Below are 13,826 nucleotides of genomic sequence, written 5' to 3'. Positions count from 1 at the left end.
GACTTAGTTATGCTGGTGAAATGGACAGACAGATGGCAGATACAATTTAATGCAGATAAGTGTGAAGTGATGCACTTTGGAAGGAACAACATGGAGAGGCAGTATAATCTAAATGGTACTATTTTGAGGGGGGTGCAAGAGCAAAGGGATCTGGGAGTATATATTCACAAATCTTTGTAGGTGGCAGGGCAAGTTGATAAGGCAGTTAAGAAAGTGTACGGGGTGCTTGGCTTTGTAAATAGGGGCATTGAATACAAAAAAAAGTAAGTCATGCTAAACCTTTACAAATCACTGGTTAGGCCTCACCTGGAGTATTGTGTACAATTCTGGGCACCATGCTTTAGGAAGGATGTCAAGGTCTTGGAGAGGATACAGAGGAGGTTTACTAGGATGATACCAGGGATGAGGGACTTCGGTTATGTGGAGAGATTGGAGAAACTGGGATTGTTCTCCTTAGAGAAGGATAACAGGATTTAATAGAGGTGTTCAAAATCATGAGGGGCTTTGATAGAGCAAGTAGGGAGAAACTGCTTCCTCTGGCAAGTGGGTCGGTGACCAGAGGTCATGGATTTAAAATAATTGGCAAAAGAACTAGAGGGGAAATAAGGGGAAATTTTTTCACACAGAGGGTTGTTAAGATCTGGAACACACTACCTGAAAGGATGGTGGAAGCAAATTCCATAGGAACTTTCAAAAAGCAATTCGACATGTACTTGAAGAGGGCTAATTTGTATGGATTTGGGGAAAAAGCTGGAGTGTGGTACTAAATTGGACAGCTCTTTCAAAGAGCCGGCAGAGACACGACAGGCCGAATGGCCTCCTTCTGTGCTGTAAGATTCAATGATTCTATGGTTTTATATGCTGGTGGCACATGCAAATGTCGGGTGCGGGGGTGCAAAACTTGGGATTGAGTTGGAGTCCTGAAAATGTACCAGGAGTGCATTGCCTGTTTTTTTATGACCGAGGCAACATTTGGGGACTCAGGAGGTTCATGTTGTTGGGAGTGCACAAGCCTCATTAAAGGTCTAAAAATATATAAATTGCAGTGGAGCTTCCCTCCCCATATTTGCCGACGGTTGCACCTGAAAGGCACCATCACTGTATGCCTATCTAAAATGGGCACTGTTTCAAACTGAACTCCTGTCATCAGAACATAGATTCTTAAAGGTGTATATCATTGGTTTTCCAAGCAGCAATGAAGTGTGTTTTTTTTGGCCCTTTTGATTTGGTTTTGCTGCCGTTTTTAGGTCAATTATTTTGTGTGTAGATATTCTGCAATTAATTGCTGATTTTTCTTTTTTACAGTCACCAGCGACTATTCAGGGGTGTTTGCCTTCTGAGTGGAAAGAGCCCTTGCTGCATAGGATGGGCATTCCCTTTGGATTTCCTCTTGTTCAGAGGAAGCTAGAGGATAAGGAGGAGTTCCACAGGCATGAGCAGATGCAGGATCCCTCGACAGTCCCTACTCCTGCTGGGCAGTCCCTCAGCGTGTCCTGCAACTTATCGGGTAGCAAACCACAGAGCTGCAATGAGGTCATTGAAATCCTACGTCAGGGTACTGTCCAGAAAATTTCCCCACATGGTAAATCAGACTGAACAGACTCAAAGACAATGGAGCCGAAGATCCCTATGGGATCAGTTATGACATTCCTGAGAGGATCAACAGCTGTGCGCAGGACCTCTGTTAAGGGGAGGGCAAATGAATGAAAAAGATCCCCTGGCACTATTAGAAGAGTGGAGAAGTTGTCCTGACCAACGTTTATGCCTCAACCAATACTACCAATAACAGATTATCTGATCATTTATCTTATTTGTGGGACCTTGCTGTGCGCAAATTGACTGTTGCGTTACCTGCATTCAATCCAGTGATGCAAACCTCCCTCTGCTTCACTTCTTGCAACATTACCTCCATGGACTTTGTTTGTAAAGCGGACAGTCCTCCTGCCTCCTTAGAATCTTGTTCTCTGCCATCTTTAAAACATTAACAAAAACATTATCAAATCATTGTACTTTCAAAGTACAGAGAGTGCAGTTGCCCTTTTAAGGCACAACAGCCGCTCTTTTCCACTGCTGTGCTGGATATCCCACACATCCCCGAGGCCTCCATACCCCCAATGCATGGACCAATCTGCACTAAGAGCGCTCATAATTATTAAAGTGAGGGACTGGAAAAACCAGGGAGGCTCTCCCCATTGCCCGTGGCACGAGATGCACTTGCACACTTCCAGGTGCATCACAACCAGAAAATTATCCCTTCGATTTTCACTTACTCAATCTTTAAGAGTTGAGCTTCAAGCAATTCTTCACTGTCAGTGTCGGACCCCAGCAGCTGTTTTCATACGAACATACATACGAATTAAGAGCAGGAGTAGGCCGTTCGGCCCCTTGAGCTTGCTGTACCATTTGATAAGATCATGGCTGATCTGATTGCGACCTCACCCTTACTTTCCCGTTTACCTACTATAACCTTTGACTCCCTTGTTAATCAGGAATCTATCTAACTCAGCCTTAAAAATATTCAATGATCCTGCCTCCACCACTCTCTGGGGAAGGGAGTTCCACAGATTCACCACCCTGAGAGAAAAAAAATTCTCCTCATCTCCATCTTAAATGGGAGATCCTTTATTTTTAAACTGTGGCCCCTAGTTCTAGTCTCTCCCGCAAGTGGAAACATCCTCTCAGCATCTACCCCTTCTTGTCCGCTCAGGATCTTATCTGTTTCAATAAGATCACCTCTCATTCTGCTAACCTCCAGTGTATACAGGCCCAACTTGTCCAACCTTTCCTCATAAGATAACCCCCTCATCCCAGGAATCACTCGAGTCAATCTTCTCTGAACCACTTCCAAAGCAAATATGTCCTTTCTTAAATAAGGAGACCAAAACTGTGGGTAACCCGCCCAGTAGAATCTGTCCGTTCCCCATGCAATCACTGGTAAATTGAAGGCACTTTCCGTTGCTTCCAGGTTTCCCGTCATCAAACTGCGCATCGGGCGGACTGCGCACCCGCATCACAGGCTGTCAGTTGGAGGAGCCCTATCTAAAGGGGCAGTCCTCCAATGCTGCTCGTGCAGCAACCAACCAAAAGTGCAGCATGGAGCAGACCAGGGGAAAGGCTGCTCCCAGGTTTAACGATGCCTCATTCCAGGTCCTACTGGATGGGGTGAGGAGGAGGAGGGAGATTTTCTACCCGGCAGACTGGAGGAAGTGGCCTGCCTCTGCCATCAAGAAGGCGTGGCTTGAGGCGGCAGAGGAGGTCACCAGCAGCAGCCACATCTCCCGCTCGTGGATCCAGTGCAGGAAGTGCTTCAATGACCTAAATTGAGTACACTTACTCATTCTCCTACATTCCGTCTTCCACATCACCACCCCACCCCATAACTCATTCTGCACTGCCAACACTACTCTATCACATCACTCCTCACACCACTCAAACCTCATCCTCAACTTACCTGCACTTACTCACCGCCCCAGTACTCATCCCACCACTACCACTCAACCCAATCCTCATACAATCTCATGGCTCTGTCTCATACACGCCCTCTAATGCATCTCTTTCACGGTCAGCTTCACCCAAACCAATGCATTCAGCGGTTGGCCACGTCACCATCCCTCACTCACGCCTCTCTACTTTCTCCCTTTATAGGAGAAGAGACCCCAGAATGCATGGGAGAGGGCAAAGACCGGAGGGGGGCCGCAACATTAGGTCATCCTTACAGACACGGAGCAGGAGGCTCTTGAAGTGAGCCACACCCTCGAGTGCCTGTCCGTCGGGGACGCCGAGACTGCCACTCGACAAACAACTGGTGACAGAACTTTAACATACAGCACTCACAATAGCAAATAATGTTAACATGCCTTGCCACCTTCAGCACCTCAACATCTGTTATCATGTTTAATATTGCCTTCTGTTCTCTTACAGGGCCTTCAGCGACTGCTGTGATGGTGGAGGGCGATTCCTCAGAGGACATGCCGGCCTCTGAGGGGGCACCGTCACATCTGAGCGAGCCATCCACCAGCGCAGATACACACATCTTGGTGGGTCCCCGTCCTCAGTTAGTTGGGGTTGCACATGGTGAGTCACCACACACATGTGAGCACAAGCAGACACTGGTGGCAGGGGCAGCAGTGGAGAGTCCGCGTCGGTGGGAACATTCTTCTCCAGGCTCTGCTCAGCTGGACACAGATGCTGAACCATGGGGGCCATCCTTTAAAAGGAGAGCCATCGAGGGGCAGTAGCACATTTGCGAGGTGCTGGAACAGGTGCCACGCGCACTCTCCACAATTGCGCAGAGGATGGAGGAGTCCAACTCCTGCATGGGTGGAATGGTGGCACAGATACAGGAGGGGATCTCTGAGATACTGTCACAGGGACGTGAGGGCATCTCTGAGATAGTGTCGCGGGTAAGTGCGGGAATGTCTGCGATGGAGGGAAGGCTAGCCTCCATCGAGCTTCAAGCACGGCTCACCAATGAGTCCACTGAGGCTCTGACAACAGCCCTTTGAACTCAGGGTGAGCAACTTTCTGCTGCCTTAAACGGGCCGGCAGATACACTAGCTCTGGCCTTACAAGGCTTCACACATGTCTTCCAAACTGTCGTCCAGCAGGGTGGTAGGAGTGATGTGGGTCTGGCCCAGAAAGGGATGATGGCGAAAGGGGACATGGAAGTGGAGAAGCCACACAAAGCATTCCCACATCTCACCCGTTGGCCCCCCCACCCCTCTCAACCAGTGCCCGCAATGCTGCCTCCTCTCCAGGTGGCCGAGTCTGCCCCTGCACAGGTGTAGGTGGAGCAGTCTTTGGAGGGGCCCTCACAGGCACCCAAACCCGGAGGGCGTAGACCCAAAGCATCTAATCGGTCAGGGCATGAACAAGAGCAACCTGCCACTACCTCTGCTGCAGCCGCAGGGGAAGCACCACGTAGGAGTAGTCGGAAGCGTAAGGCGAAGGTTTTGTGAGCACAAAGGGGATGCACAAGGGTGTTTGATGGTTTGTCATGTTTTTTATTTAGATTTGATTTTTGTTAATGGCACATTAAATATTATTATTGTCACCACTACTGCCACGTCTTGGCCATTCTTGACTGGCTTGTGTAATAATTACCTTTCATGAGGTTCACCATGAACACCCACACTTGATGCCACCCATTGGGTCACTCTACAGTGGGTTGCACGACAATTTTGTGCAGGGGGTGGGGGAGGGGGCTGATGTGGCCGTTCCTCTGTCCAGGTTGTGAGGACTGGACTCTTCACACTGTCTGATGTTAGGAGAACCGTTCACATATCAGTGACTCCCTGACCTGACGAGCAGCCAGGTGAGCCGCTGTTCTGCCCATTGGTTGCTCCTCCTCCTCTGCCTCCTCGTCCTCGTTCTCCTCCTCCTCCTCCTCAATATGGGTGGCAGATGTGGATGGGGCCTCCTCCAGCGGCACCCCTCTCTGTTGTGCCATGTCGTGTGGGGCACAACAGATGACTATAATGCGTCCCACTCTGTCTGGTGCGTATTGAAGCACTCCCCAGAACAATAAGCTAACCTGAAGCGCCTCTTAAGCAGCCCTATTGCATGCTTAATTGTACACCTGGTAGCGATGTGGCTGTCGTTATAGCGATGCAGTTGCTCGGTGGTGGGGTTCCTCAGAGGAGCCATAAGCCACGTGTGCAGGGGGTATCCCTTGTCCCCGAGGAGCCAGCCCTTGCGGGTGTTCAGTGCGTGAAGTGGGGTGGGATGTTCCATTCCCAGAGGATGAAGGAATCGTGGCAGCTGCCAGGGTATCTGACGCACACGTGAAGGAATCTCTTGCGGTGGTCACAGATGAGCTGAGGGTTGATGGAGTGATAGCCCTTCCTGTTGATGAACAGTCCTGGCTCATGTGGAGGTGCTCGTATTGCTATATGGGTGCAATTGATTACACCCTGCAACTGTGGGAAGCCAGCCACAGCATGGAATCTCACTGCCCTCTCTGTCTGGCTGAGGTCGTCCGTGGGGAAGTTGATGTAGTGCGAGGCCCTGCGAAACAAGCCGTCGGTGACCTGCCTTATGCAATTGTGTGCAGACAACTGAGAGACCCCGACGATGTCCCCGGTGGCACCCTGGAAGGATCCGGAGGCGAAGAAGTTGAGGGCAGTGGTGACTTTGACAGCGACAGGTAAGAAGATGCTGCTCAGGCTAGCCAGGAGCAGCTCGGCATGAAGGAGGCTGCAGATGTCTGTAACTATCTGGCCACTGACTCTGAGCCTCCGTATGCACTGCTCCTCAGAGAGGTCTAGGAAGCTGAGCCTAAGTCTGTAGGCCCCATGGTGAGGGTAGTGCCTCCTGCGACGCGGCTTCTCTGTTGTTGCCCTCCCTGCCATTGTGCAGGTGCCTGTGGCGTAGCACTGTGTTGTGGAGCTCCACGTGGCAGAGGTGGACGGCATGCCTGGCGAGGCTGCTGATGTTGCTCGTCCTTGGATGAAGTGATGAATGCAGCTATGGCACCCCCCATCCTGACGATGTGAGTTTGAGGGGGTCCGCTAAGTAGGTAAATGTGTTTGCACAGCAGAGGTTAGGGTATAAATTAAGAATTTTGAGTGGAAAGACAAAGGTGTTGCAGCCAAAACTTTGTCTGAAGTGACAGAGTGCCCTGCTGCAATAAATGAGGTATTTCCTCCACCTGTCAAGTAATCCTTTGCATCTCCCACTGGCTGCTGGCTGAAACACTTCTGCTTCAACAGGGGGTGTTTCCCACAGCATGGGAAACATGCTGAGGATCCTTCAAAATTGCACCCCTGCCAAAATCTCCAGTCAATGAGGTCTGTCAAGTACCTCAACTACCTAAATAACTATCTAAATTATCATCCCGCCAGCTTTAATTGCCGGTGGGAGTCCTGCATGCGGGAGCTGCGCACGCACCCTAACGCATCATTGGGGAACCCGGAAGTGAGCGGGTTGGAGCCGGGCTCCGAGCCCGCTCTGGGATTCCACCATTTTCGGAGCCCCCCCGCCCCCAACGCACCCGCTTGGCCATCCGAAAATCGACCCCCTTATGTCCTTTTCACAACTTACTTTCCTACCTACCTTTGTGTCATCAGCTAATTTAGCAACCATACATTAGGTCCCTTCATCCAAGTCATTGATATAGATTGTAAATAGTTGAGGCCCAAGCACTGAATGTTGCAGCACTCCACTCATTACCTCTTGCCAACTTGAAAATGACCCATTTTGCCTACTCTCTGTTTCCTGTTAGCTAACCAATCGTTTATCCATGTTAATATGTTACCCCCTACACCATGAGCTCTTATTTAGTGTAATAGCCTTTGATGTGGCATCTTGTCAAAAGCCTTCTGGAAATCCAAGTACACCACATCCACAGGATCCCCTTTATCCACGTTGCTTGTTACTTCCTCAAAGAACTCTAATAAATTAGTCAAACACGATTACCCTTTCACAAAGACGTATTGACTCTGCCTGATTGCATTGAGATTTTCCAAGTGCCCTGCTGTAACCTCCTTAATAATAAATTCTAGCATTTTCCCTATGACAGATGTTAAGCTAACTGGCCTGTAGTTCCCTGCTTTCTGTCTCTCTCCTTTCTTGAATAGAGGAGTTACATTTACTATTTTCCAATCTGATGGGACCCTTCCAGAATCTAGGGAATTTTGGAAAATTAATACCAATGCATCTACTATCTCTACAGCCACTTCTTTTAAGACTCTAGGATGAAATCCGTCAGGACCTGGGGACTTGTCAGCTTTTAGTTCTAATAATTTCTTCAAAACCCTTTCCCTGTTGATTGTAAATGTTTTAAGTTCCTCCTACCCTTTCACCTCTTGATTCACAATTATTTCTGGCATGTTATTTGTATCCTCTACAGTGAAGACAGATGCAAAATATCTGTTCAATTCATCCGCCATTTCCTTATTCTCCATTATTAATTCCCCAGACTCTCTCTCTAGAGGGCCAACGCTCACTTTACTTACTCTTTTCCTTTTTAAATACCTGTAGAAACTTTTACTATCTGTTTTTATATTTCTAGCTAGCTTTCTCTCGTACTCTAATTTCCCCCTCCTTATTATAATAACCCTCCTGCGCACCTCATAAAATTTAAACTGGGATTTTAATCAGATGAGACTGGCATTAAGCTCAATTTTTGCCCAATCAAAAGAGTATTTATTGAGGTTTCACCATCATGAAAACAATAGGTCAAACTGTGATGTAGTTGTCCGCCAGCAACAGACTTAGCGCGACAAAAAAAATAATACTGCGGTCAATTTCCCTAATGGCACCATCTACAATTTATCCTGGCTAACTCTTGGATACATTCCATCTGGATCCGGTGGTTTGTGAAAATGCCATTACTCTAGTTTCTTAGAGCCTGAAATTGCGCTCCTGATACACTACCAGTGTAGGACATTTTGCACAGCACGCTTTGTATAGCCAACCCATTGAGGGAAACTCTGGATTTTATGCTGCCTAATTATTAGCTTATGAATGCTGCGCTGCCAACACAGTTTACCTGGCTGACTGGCAGCACAGATGCAAGAGGGAGTGCAATTTCTGAAGAAGAGTTTTGAAAATGCACCTTAAAGCACATTATGGGGTACAAAAAGGGTAGTTAAGAGAAACATCTTCCAGTTTAAGAACCATGGTTCAAAAAGTATCAGTTTGTTTTCTATTTATCTAACCATCTCTTCCTTAAGCAGCTCCATTTGTTCTCAATACTTTGCATACTATGAATGTACCTAAGGAATCTCTTCTAATTTCCTTAAAGTCAATTACATTTTCCAAGATTAATTTTCTTCCCCTATTTACATAAACATACAATATAAAAGCTGACAAATATGTCACATTGTTAGGAACATTTTTATGTTGAAATAGTTATATGGTATTTACTAAAAAGTCAAAACTAAAATACATTGTGCAAATTGTCAGAGTTTATCATTTAGCTAAGCGATTCCACAACCAACGGATCAGATCAAAGCTCTGCAGTCCGGCCACATCCAGTTGTGAATGGTGGCGGACAATTAAACAACTAACAGGAGGAGGAGGCTCTGCAAACATCCCCATCCTCAATGATGGCAGAGTCCAGCACATGAGTGCAAAAGACAAGGCTGAAACGTTTGCAACCACTTCAGCCAGAAGTGCCGAGTGGATGATCCATCTCGGCCTCCTCCCGATATCCCCACCATCACAGAAGCCAGTCTTCAGCCAATTCGATTCACTCCACGTGATATCAAGAAATGGCTGAGTGCACTGGATACAGCAAAGGCTATGGGCCCCGACAACATCCCAGCTGTAGTGCTGAAGACTTGTGCTACAGAACTAGCTGCGCCTCTCGCCAAGCTGTTCCAGTACAGCTACAACACTGGCATCTACCCACAATTTGGAAAAATGCCCAGGTATGTCCTGTCCACAAAAAGCAGGACAAATCCAATCCGGCCAATTACCGCCCCATCAGTCTACTCTCAATCATCAGCAAAGTGATGGAAGGTGTCATCGACAGTGCTATCAAGTGGCATTTACTCACCAATAACCTGCTCACCGATGCTCAGTTTGGGTTCCGCCAGGACCACTCGGCTCCAGACCTGATTACAGCCTTGGTCCAAACATGGACAAAAGAGCTGAATTCCAGAGGTGAGGTGAGAGTGACTGCCCTTGACATCAAGGCAGCATTTGACCGAGTGTGGCACCAAAGAGCCCTAGTAAAATTGAAGTAAATGAGAATCAGGGGGAAAACTCTCCAGTGGCTGGAGTCGTACCTAGTAGAAAGGAAGATGGTAGTGGTTGTTGGAGGCCAATCATCTCAGCCCCAGGACATTGCTGCAGGAGTTCCTCAAGGCAGTATCCTAGGCCCAACCATCTTCAGCTGCTTCATCAATGACCTTCCCTCCATCATAAGGTCAGAAATGGGGATGTTCGCTGATGATTGCACAGTGTTCAGTTGCATTCGCAACCCCTCAAATAATGAAGCAGTCCGAGCCCGCATGCAGCAAGACCTGGACAACATCCAGGCTTGGGCTCATAAGTGGCAAGTAACATTTGTGCCAGATAAGTGCCAGGCAATGACCATCTCCAACAAGAGAGAGTCTAACCACCTCCCCTTGACATTCAACGGCATTACCATTGCCGAATCCCCCACCATCAACATCCTTGGGGTCACCATTGACCAGAAACTTAACTGGACCAGCCATATAAATACTGTGGCTACGAGAGCAGGTCAGAGGCTGGGTATTCTGCGGCGAGTAACTCACCTCCTGACTCCCCAAAGCCTTTCCACCATCTACAAGGCACAAGTCAGGAATGTAATGGAATACTCTCCACTTGCTTGGATGAGTGCAGCTCCAACAACACTCAAGAAGCTCAACACCATCCAAGATAAAGCAGCCTGCTTGATTGGCACCCCATCCACCACCCTAAACATTCACTCCCTTCACCACCGGCGCACTGTGGCTGCAGTGTGTACCATCCACAGGATGCACTGCAGCAACTCGCCAAGGCTTCTTCGACAGCACCACCCAAACCCGCGAACTCTACCACCTAGAAGGACAAGAGCAGCAGGCACATGGGAACAACACTACCTGTACGTTCCCCTCCAAGTCACACACCATCCCGACTTGGAAATATATCGCCGTTCCTTCATCATCGCTGGGTCAAAATCCTGGAACTCCCTTCCTAACAGCACTGTGGGAGAACCGTCACCACACGGACTGCAGCGGTTCAAGAAGGCGGCTCACCACCACCTTCTCAAGGGCAATTAGGGATGGGCAATAAATGCTGGCCTCGCCAGCGATGCCCACATCCCATGAACGAAAAAAAAAATGATCCAACTCTCAGATACATGACTATTGTTTGTACTTTCTGATTTCTTAATGCTTTGTCTCTCATCATGGGTACTTTCTTTGTGGGTATGTTTGTTCCTCATTTAAACCTTGCCATGCCAGTGATTCAAATGTAATCTCATTTGTCTAATTTGATTAGATGAAAAGAAACTGTACTGACTCATATTAACTAGTTTTTATTTTAATTTTTCAAAAAAAAGTGGTGACTGCGTTTGAAATTGTGAACATCCATTTCAAAGTTATCCTACTAGCCACTCAATACATGTCTACTGCCACTTTTTGTAATCATGTTTTACACCAGTGTTAAAAAAATCTGTTTACATTATATACAACTGAAGCACGTTACTTTTTTAAAGTAAGAAATATATATACATACCAATTTATTTAGGTTTTTTTTTGTAAAAGTAACTTCTCTATGGAGCTTCTCAGTTTAAACAATCATGTACAAAAATTAAATTCTCATTTGAATTTCCTGCATTTTTACAAAATAGACAATATAGAAAAATGTAACCCACAAATAGACAAACTGCGAATGACTGTGGCAGAGGTTACATAATGGATCTTAAAGACATAATTTATTTGTGAGGTTCCTCATGCATCTTCATTTGATTACAGAAACCTGTAAGAAGACAAAGATAAGATTAAAACAAAATGGAGATAAATGTAAATAATAGAAAACTGTCTTCAGAGAAGGCAGTGGATATGACAATGGAAAGATAGTTAGAACACACTGGCTCTGAATTTCTGCCGGGCTTCACCCGATCTGCTGCTGTCACTTTGGTAGGAGATTGGCAGAAGCCCTGGAGAAATGGCTTAAATGGCTGAAAGCTGCCATTTCTCTGGGGGTTCCGCCAATCTACTGCTGAAGTTATGGCAGGAGATTGGGACAACCCCCATGCAAATCCAAGACCAATACTCCTGTTCAAGAATGATTCAATTTAACAACAGAAAATTGCAGTGCATTGTTACATCTCTTGTTAATTTGATTAACATGCAGTCAGTAAACATAAAATTACTTCTTCTTCCTTTTTTATTTAGACTGTTTAATATTAGAATTATTTTAGAATACTGCAACTCAACAAACCAAAGTGTAATGAATGTTTTCACGTAACTCATATATAAAAGTTTAAAAAGGAAAATTTACTTTACGCGACAAATTTGTCATATCTTTAAGTCTGTCACTGTTAGCTCATATTCTGTCCTCCTAAACACGTTTACTGACTTCAATCACCACTCCAGATAATCATATGAAAGTGGTATATGTAGATTGTTGGAGAAATATAGACTAAACTCTGCACTCTTCTGGATCTGTGTGTGGTGTGTTTAATATAGTGATTGGGTGCAATGTCGTAAATTCCCCCATTCTACAACACATTATCATTCTGTCTTCATGCAACCTATCCCAAATAAAAATGCTCAGTGTTATTGTCTATTTGTGGGATGTTTTCCATTTTTAAAATGAAGGGTTTTAATTTCTCCATTCATTTTGTATTTTAAAGGTAGTGAATAGAAATTCTAATTACTTCATCTTTTCACTGGTGAGTTAGCTCTATAGGATTTTGTTAGCTTTACCAGCAGAATCCTGGCTAATCAGGACTTGCCTGCAATAATGCTGATTTCATGCCACATCCACTTAACTAGTCAAGTAGTGATCAATGACAGTAATAGAGCTCTGTACAGTGGGGGACCAGAAAATTAAGCTGAGCAGCAAATTTGTACAGTTTGATTAATTGACTCGGCCATTTCTGAATTTTGAAAGACTGATTTAAAGATCCATCAAATCAGAGCCAAAGTACTTGCATTTATTTGTTTAATCAACCTCTGAATTTTGAAATCAGAAACAGAGTCAACAACAATTCAAGTTTTAAAAATTGTCTACATTATCTACTTGTGTAGATTGTATTGAAAAGTATACTTGTATATCAATTTCTTCGTTAGTTCTGCTCCTCTTTGTATTTGCAATGATCAATATAAACCACTGAGATTTTTGATTTTCCATGAAGGAGAGTGAAATGTAGAAATAAGCAGTGCACTTGGGGCTTTTCAACAGTTTATTGTTCATCTGTTTAATGTGTTCCTGAATTAGTGCTGCTCAGCTCATTTAACATGCCTGTGAGCAGCATAGTTTAGAAGCTCCATAGTAGTTGGTGGGATGGGACTTAGCCCACAGTGGGACCCTCCCCTGCAGACAGCCTTCTCTCACTAATGGCAACACTGGGCCATTTGATGTAACAATTGCAGTGACATCATACTGATACTCTGCCAGAGAGTTTAGCCGTTCCACTGCTTAATTAACTCCAACTGAGAGAATGAGGTAACTGCTACCTGATTGTAGGGGAAAATTAAAGCAAAAAATCGTCGCATGCTTCTCCAAAAGCTCTTTTATAGGGGCGTAACAAGCAATAGTAGATTTTTAACACAAAAAAATTCTTATGAACATTAATGTGCCTTTTTTGGGACAGAACGTGAGGGCCAGCACAGTAAAGGATAAAACTGGCAATAGATCTCCCAGTTTTTATGCCAGTTCTAATGCCCATTGCTGCTATTTTTTTTAACCACTGAACAGCAATGGAAAGAGTCTCCTTATGTTTGTACAATGGTATTTTTTTCTAGAACATCTGAATGAATTCACTAAAATACACCTTCCTATTTACCTTCTAGGATAGTCCAGGCTTCATATTCAATGTTAGCATCAGTGAGTTTATTACGAAGGTTGAAAGGAGTTGCATTGTCTTGCTCCTTATTTTTCCATTTTTGCAACATGTTAAATTTTTGAATTGTAGGTAATTCATCTTTGTCTTTAATTTTCTCAATATCTTGAGACTGCAAATCAAGACAACTAATGGCAAAGACTTGCCAATTATTCCCCAGTTTTTCAGCAAACTGCATTAACTGCTTCTCAGTGATAATATTATTCTTTTTGCACGTCAGTCCATCTGCTGCAAAAAAAACGTACATTAAAATGAATTAGCAACAATAGAGTCATTTGTAAAGCTTCAATGAATTGCTAAA

The 13,826-nt window shown here is 45.3% G+C and overlaps 1 protein-coding gene across 5 annotated transcripts in view; it reads right to left on the bottom strand.

Annotated features, from left to right (window-relative positions):
* Window positions 1-10,974: 10,974 nt before the first annotated feature.
* si:dkeyp-97b10.3 (NACHT, LRR and PYD domains-containing protein 1a) overlaps window positions 10,975-13,826 on the bottom strand; it is a 67,637-nt gene continuing 64,785 nt past the window's right edge. For all 5 annotated transcript variants that reach the window (XM_067995381.1, XM_067995382.1, XM_067995383.1 and 2 more), the window contains 2 exons: window positions 13,469-13,753; window positions 10,975-11,433 (listed from right to left, as the gene is read on the bottom strand). In XM_067995381.1, the coding sequence (XP_067851482.1) occupies window positions 11,390-11,433; window positions 13,469-13,753 (329 nt within the window). In that variant the 3' untranslated portion in view covers window positions 10,975-11,389. The remainder of the gene's footprint in view (window positions 11,434-13,468; window positions 13,754-13,826) is intronic.

This window comes from Heptranchias perlo, chromosome 13 (assembly GCF_035084215.1).
Source record: "Heptranchias perlo isolate sHepPer1 chromosome 13, sHepPer1.hap1, whole genome shotgun sequence".
NCBI classification, from domain to species: Eukaryota; Metazoa; Chordata; class Chondrichthyes; order Hexanchiformes; family Hexanchidae; genus Heptranchias; species Heptranchias perlo.
This window is presented reverse-complemented; position numbering and strand designations above follow the sequence as displayed.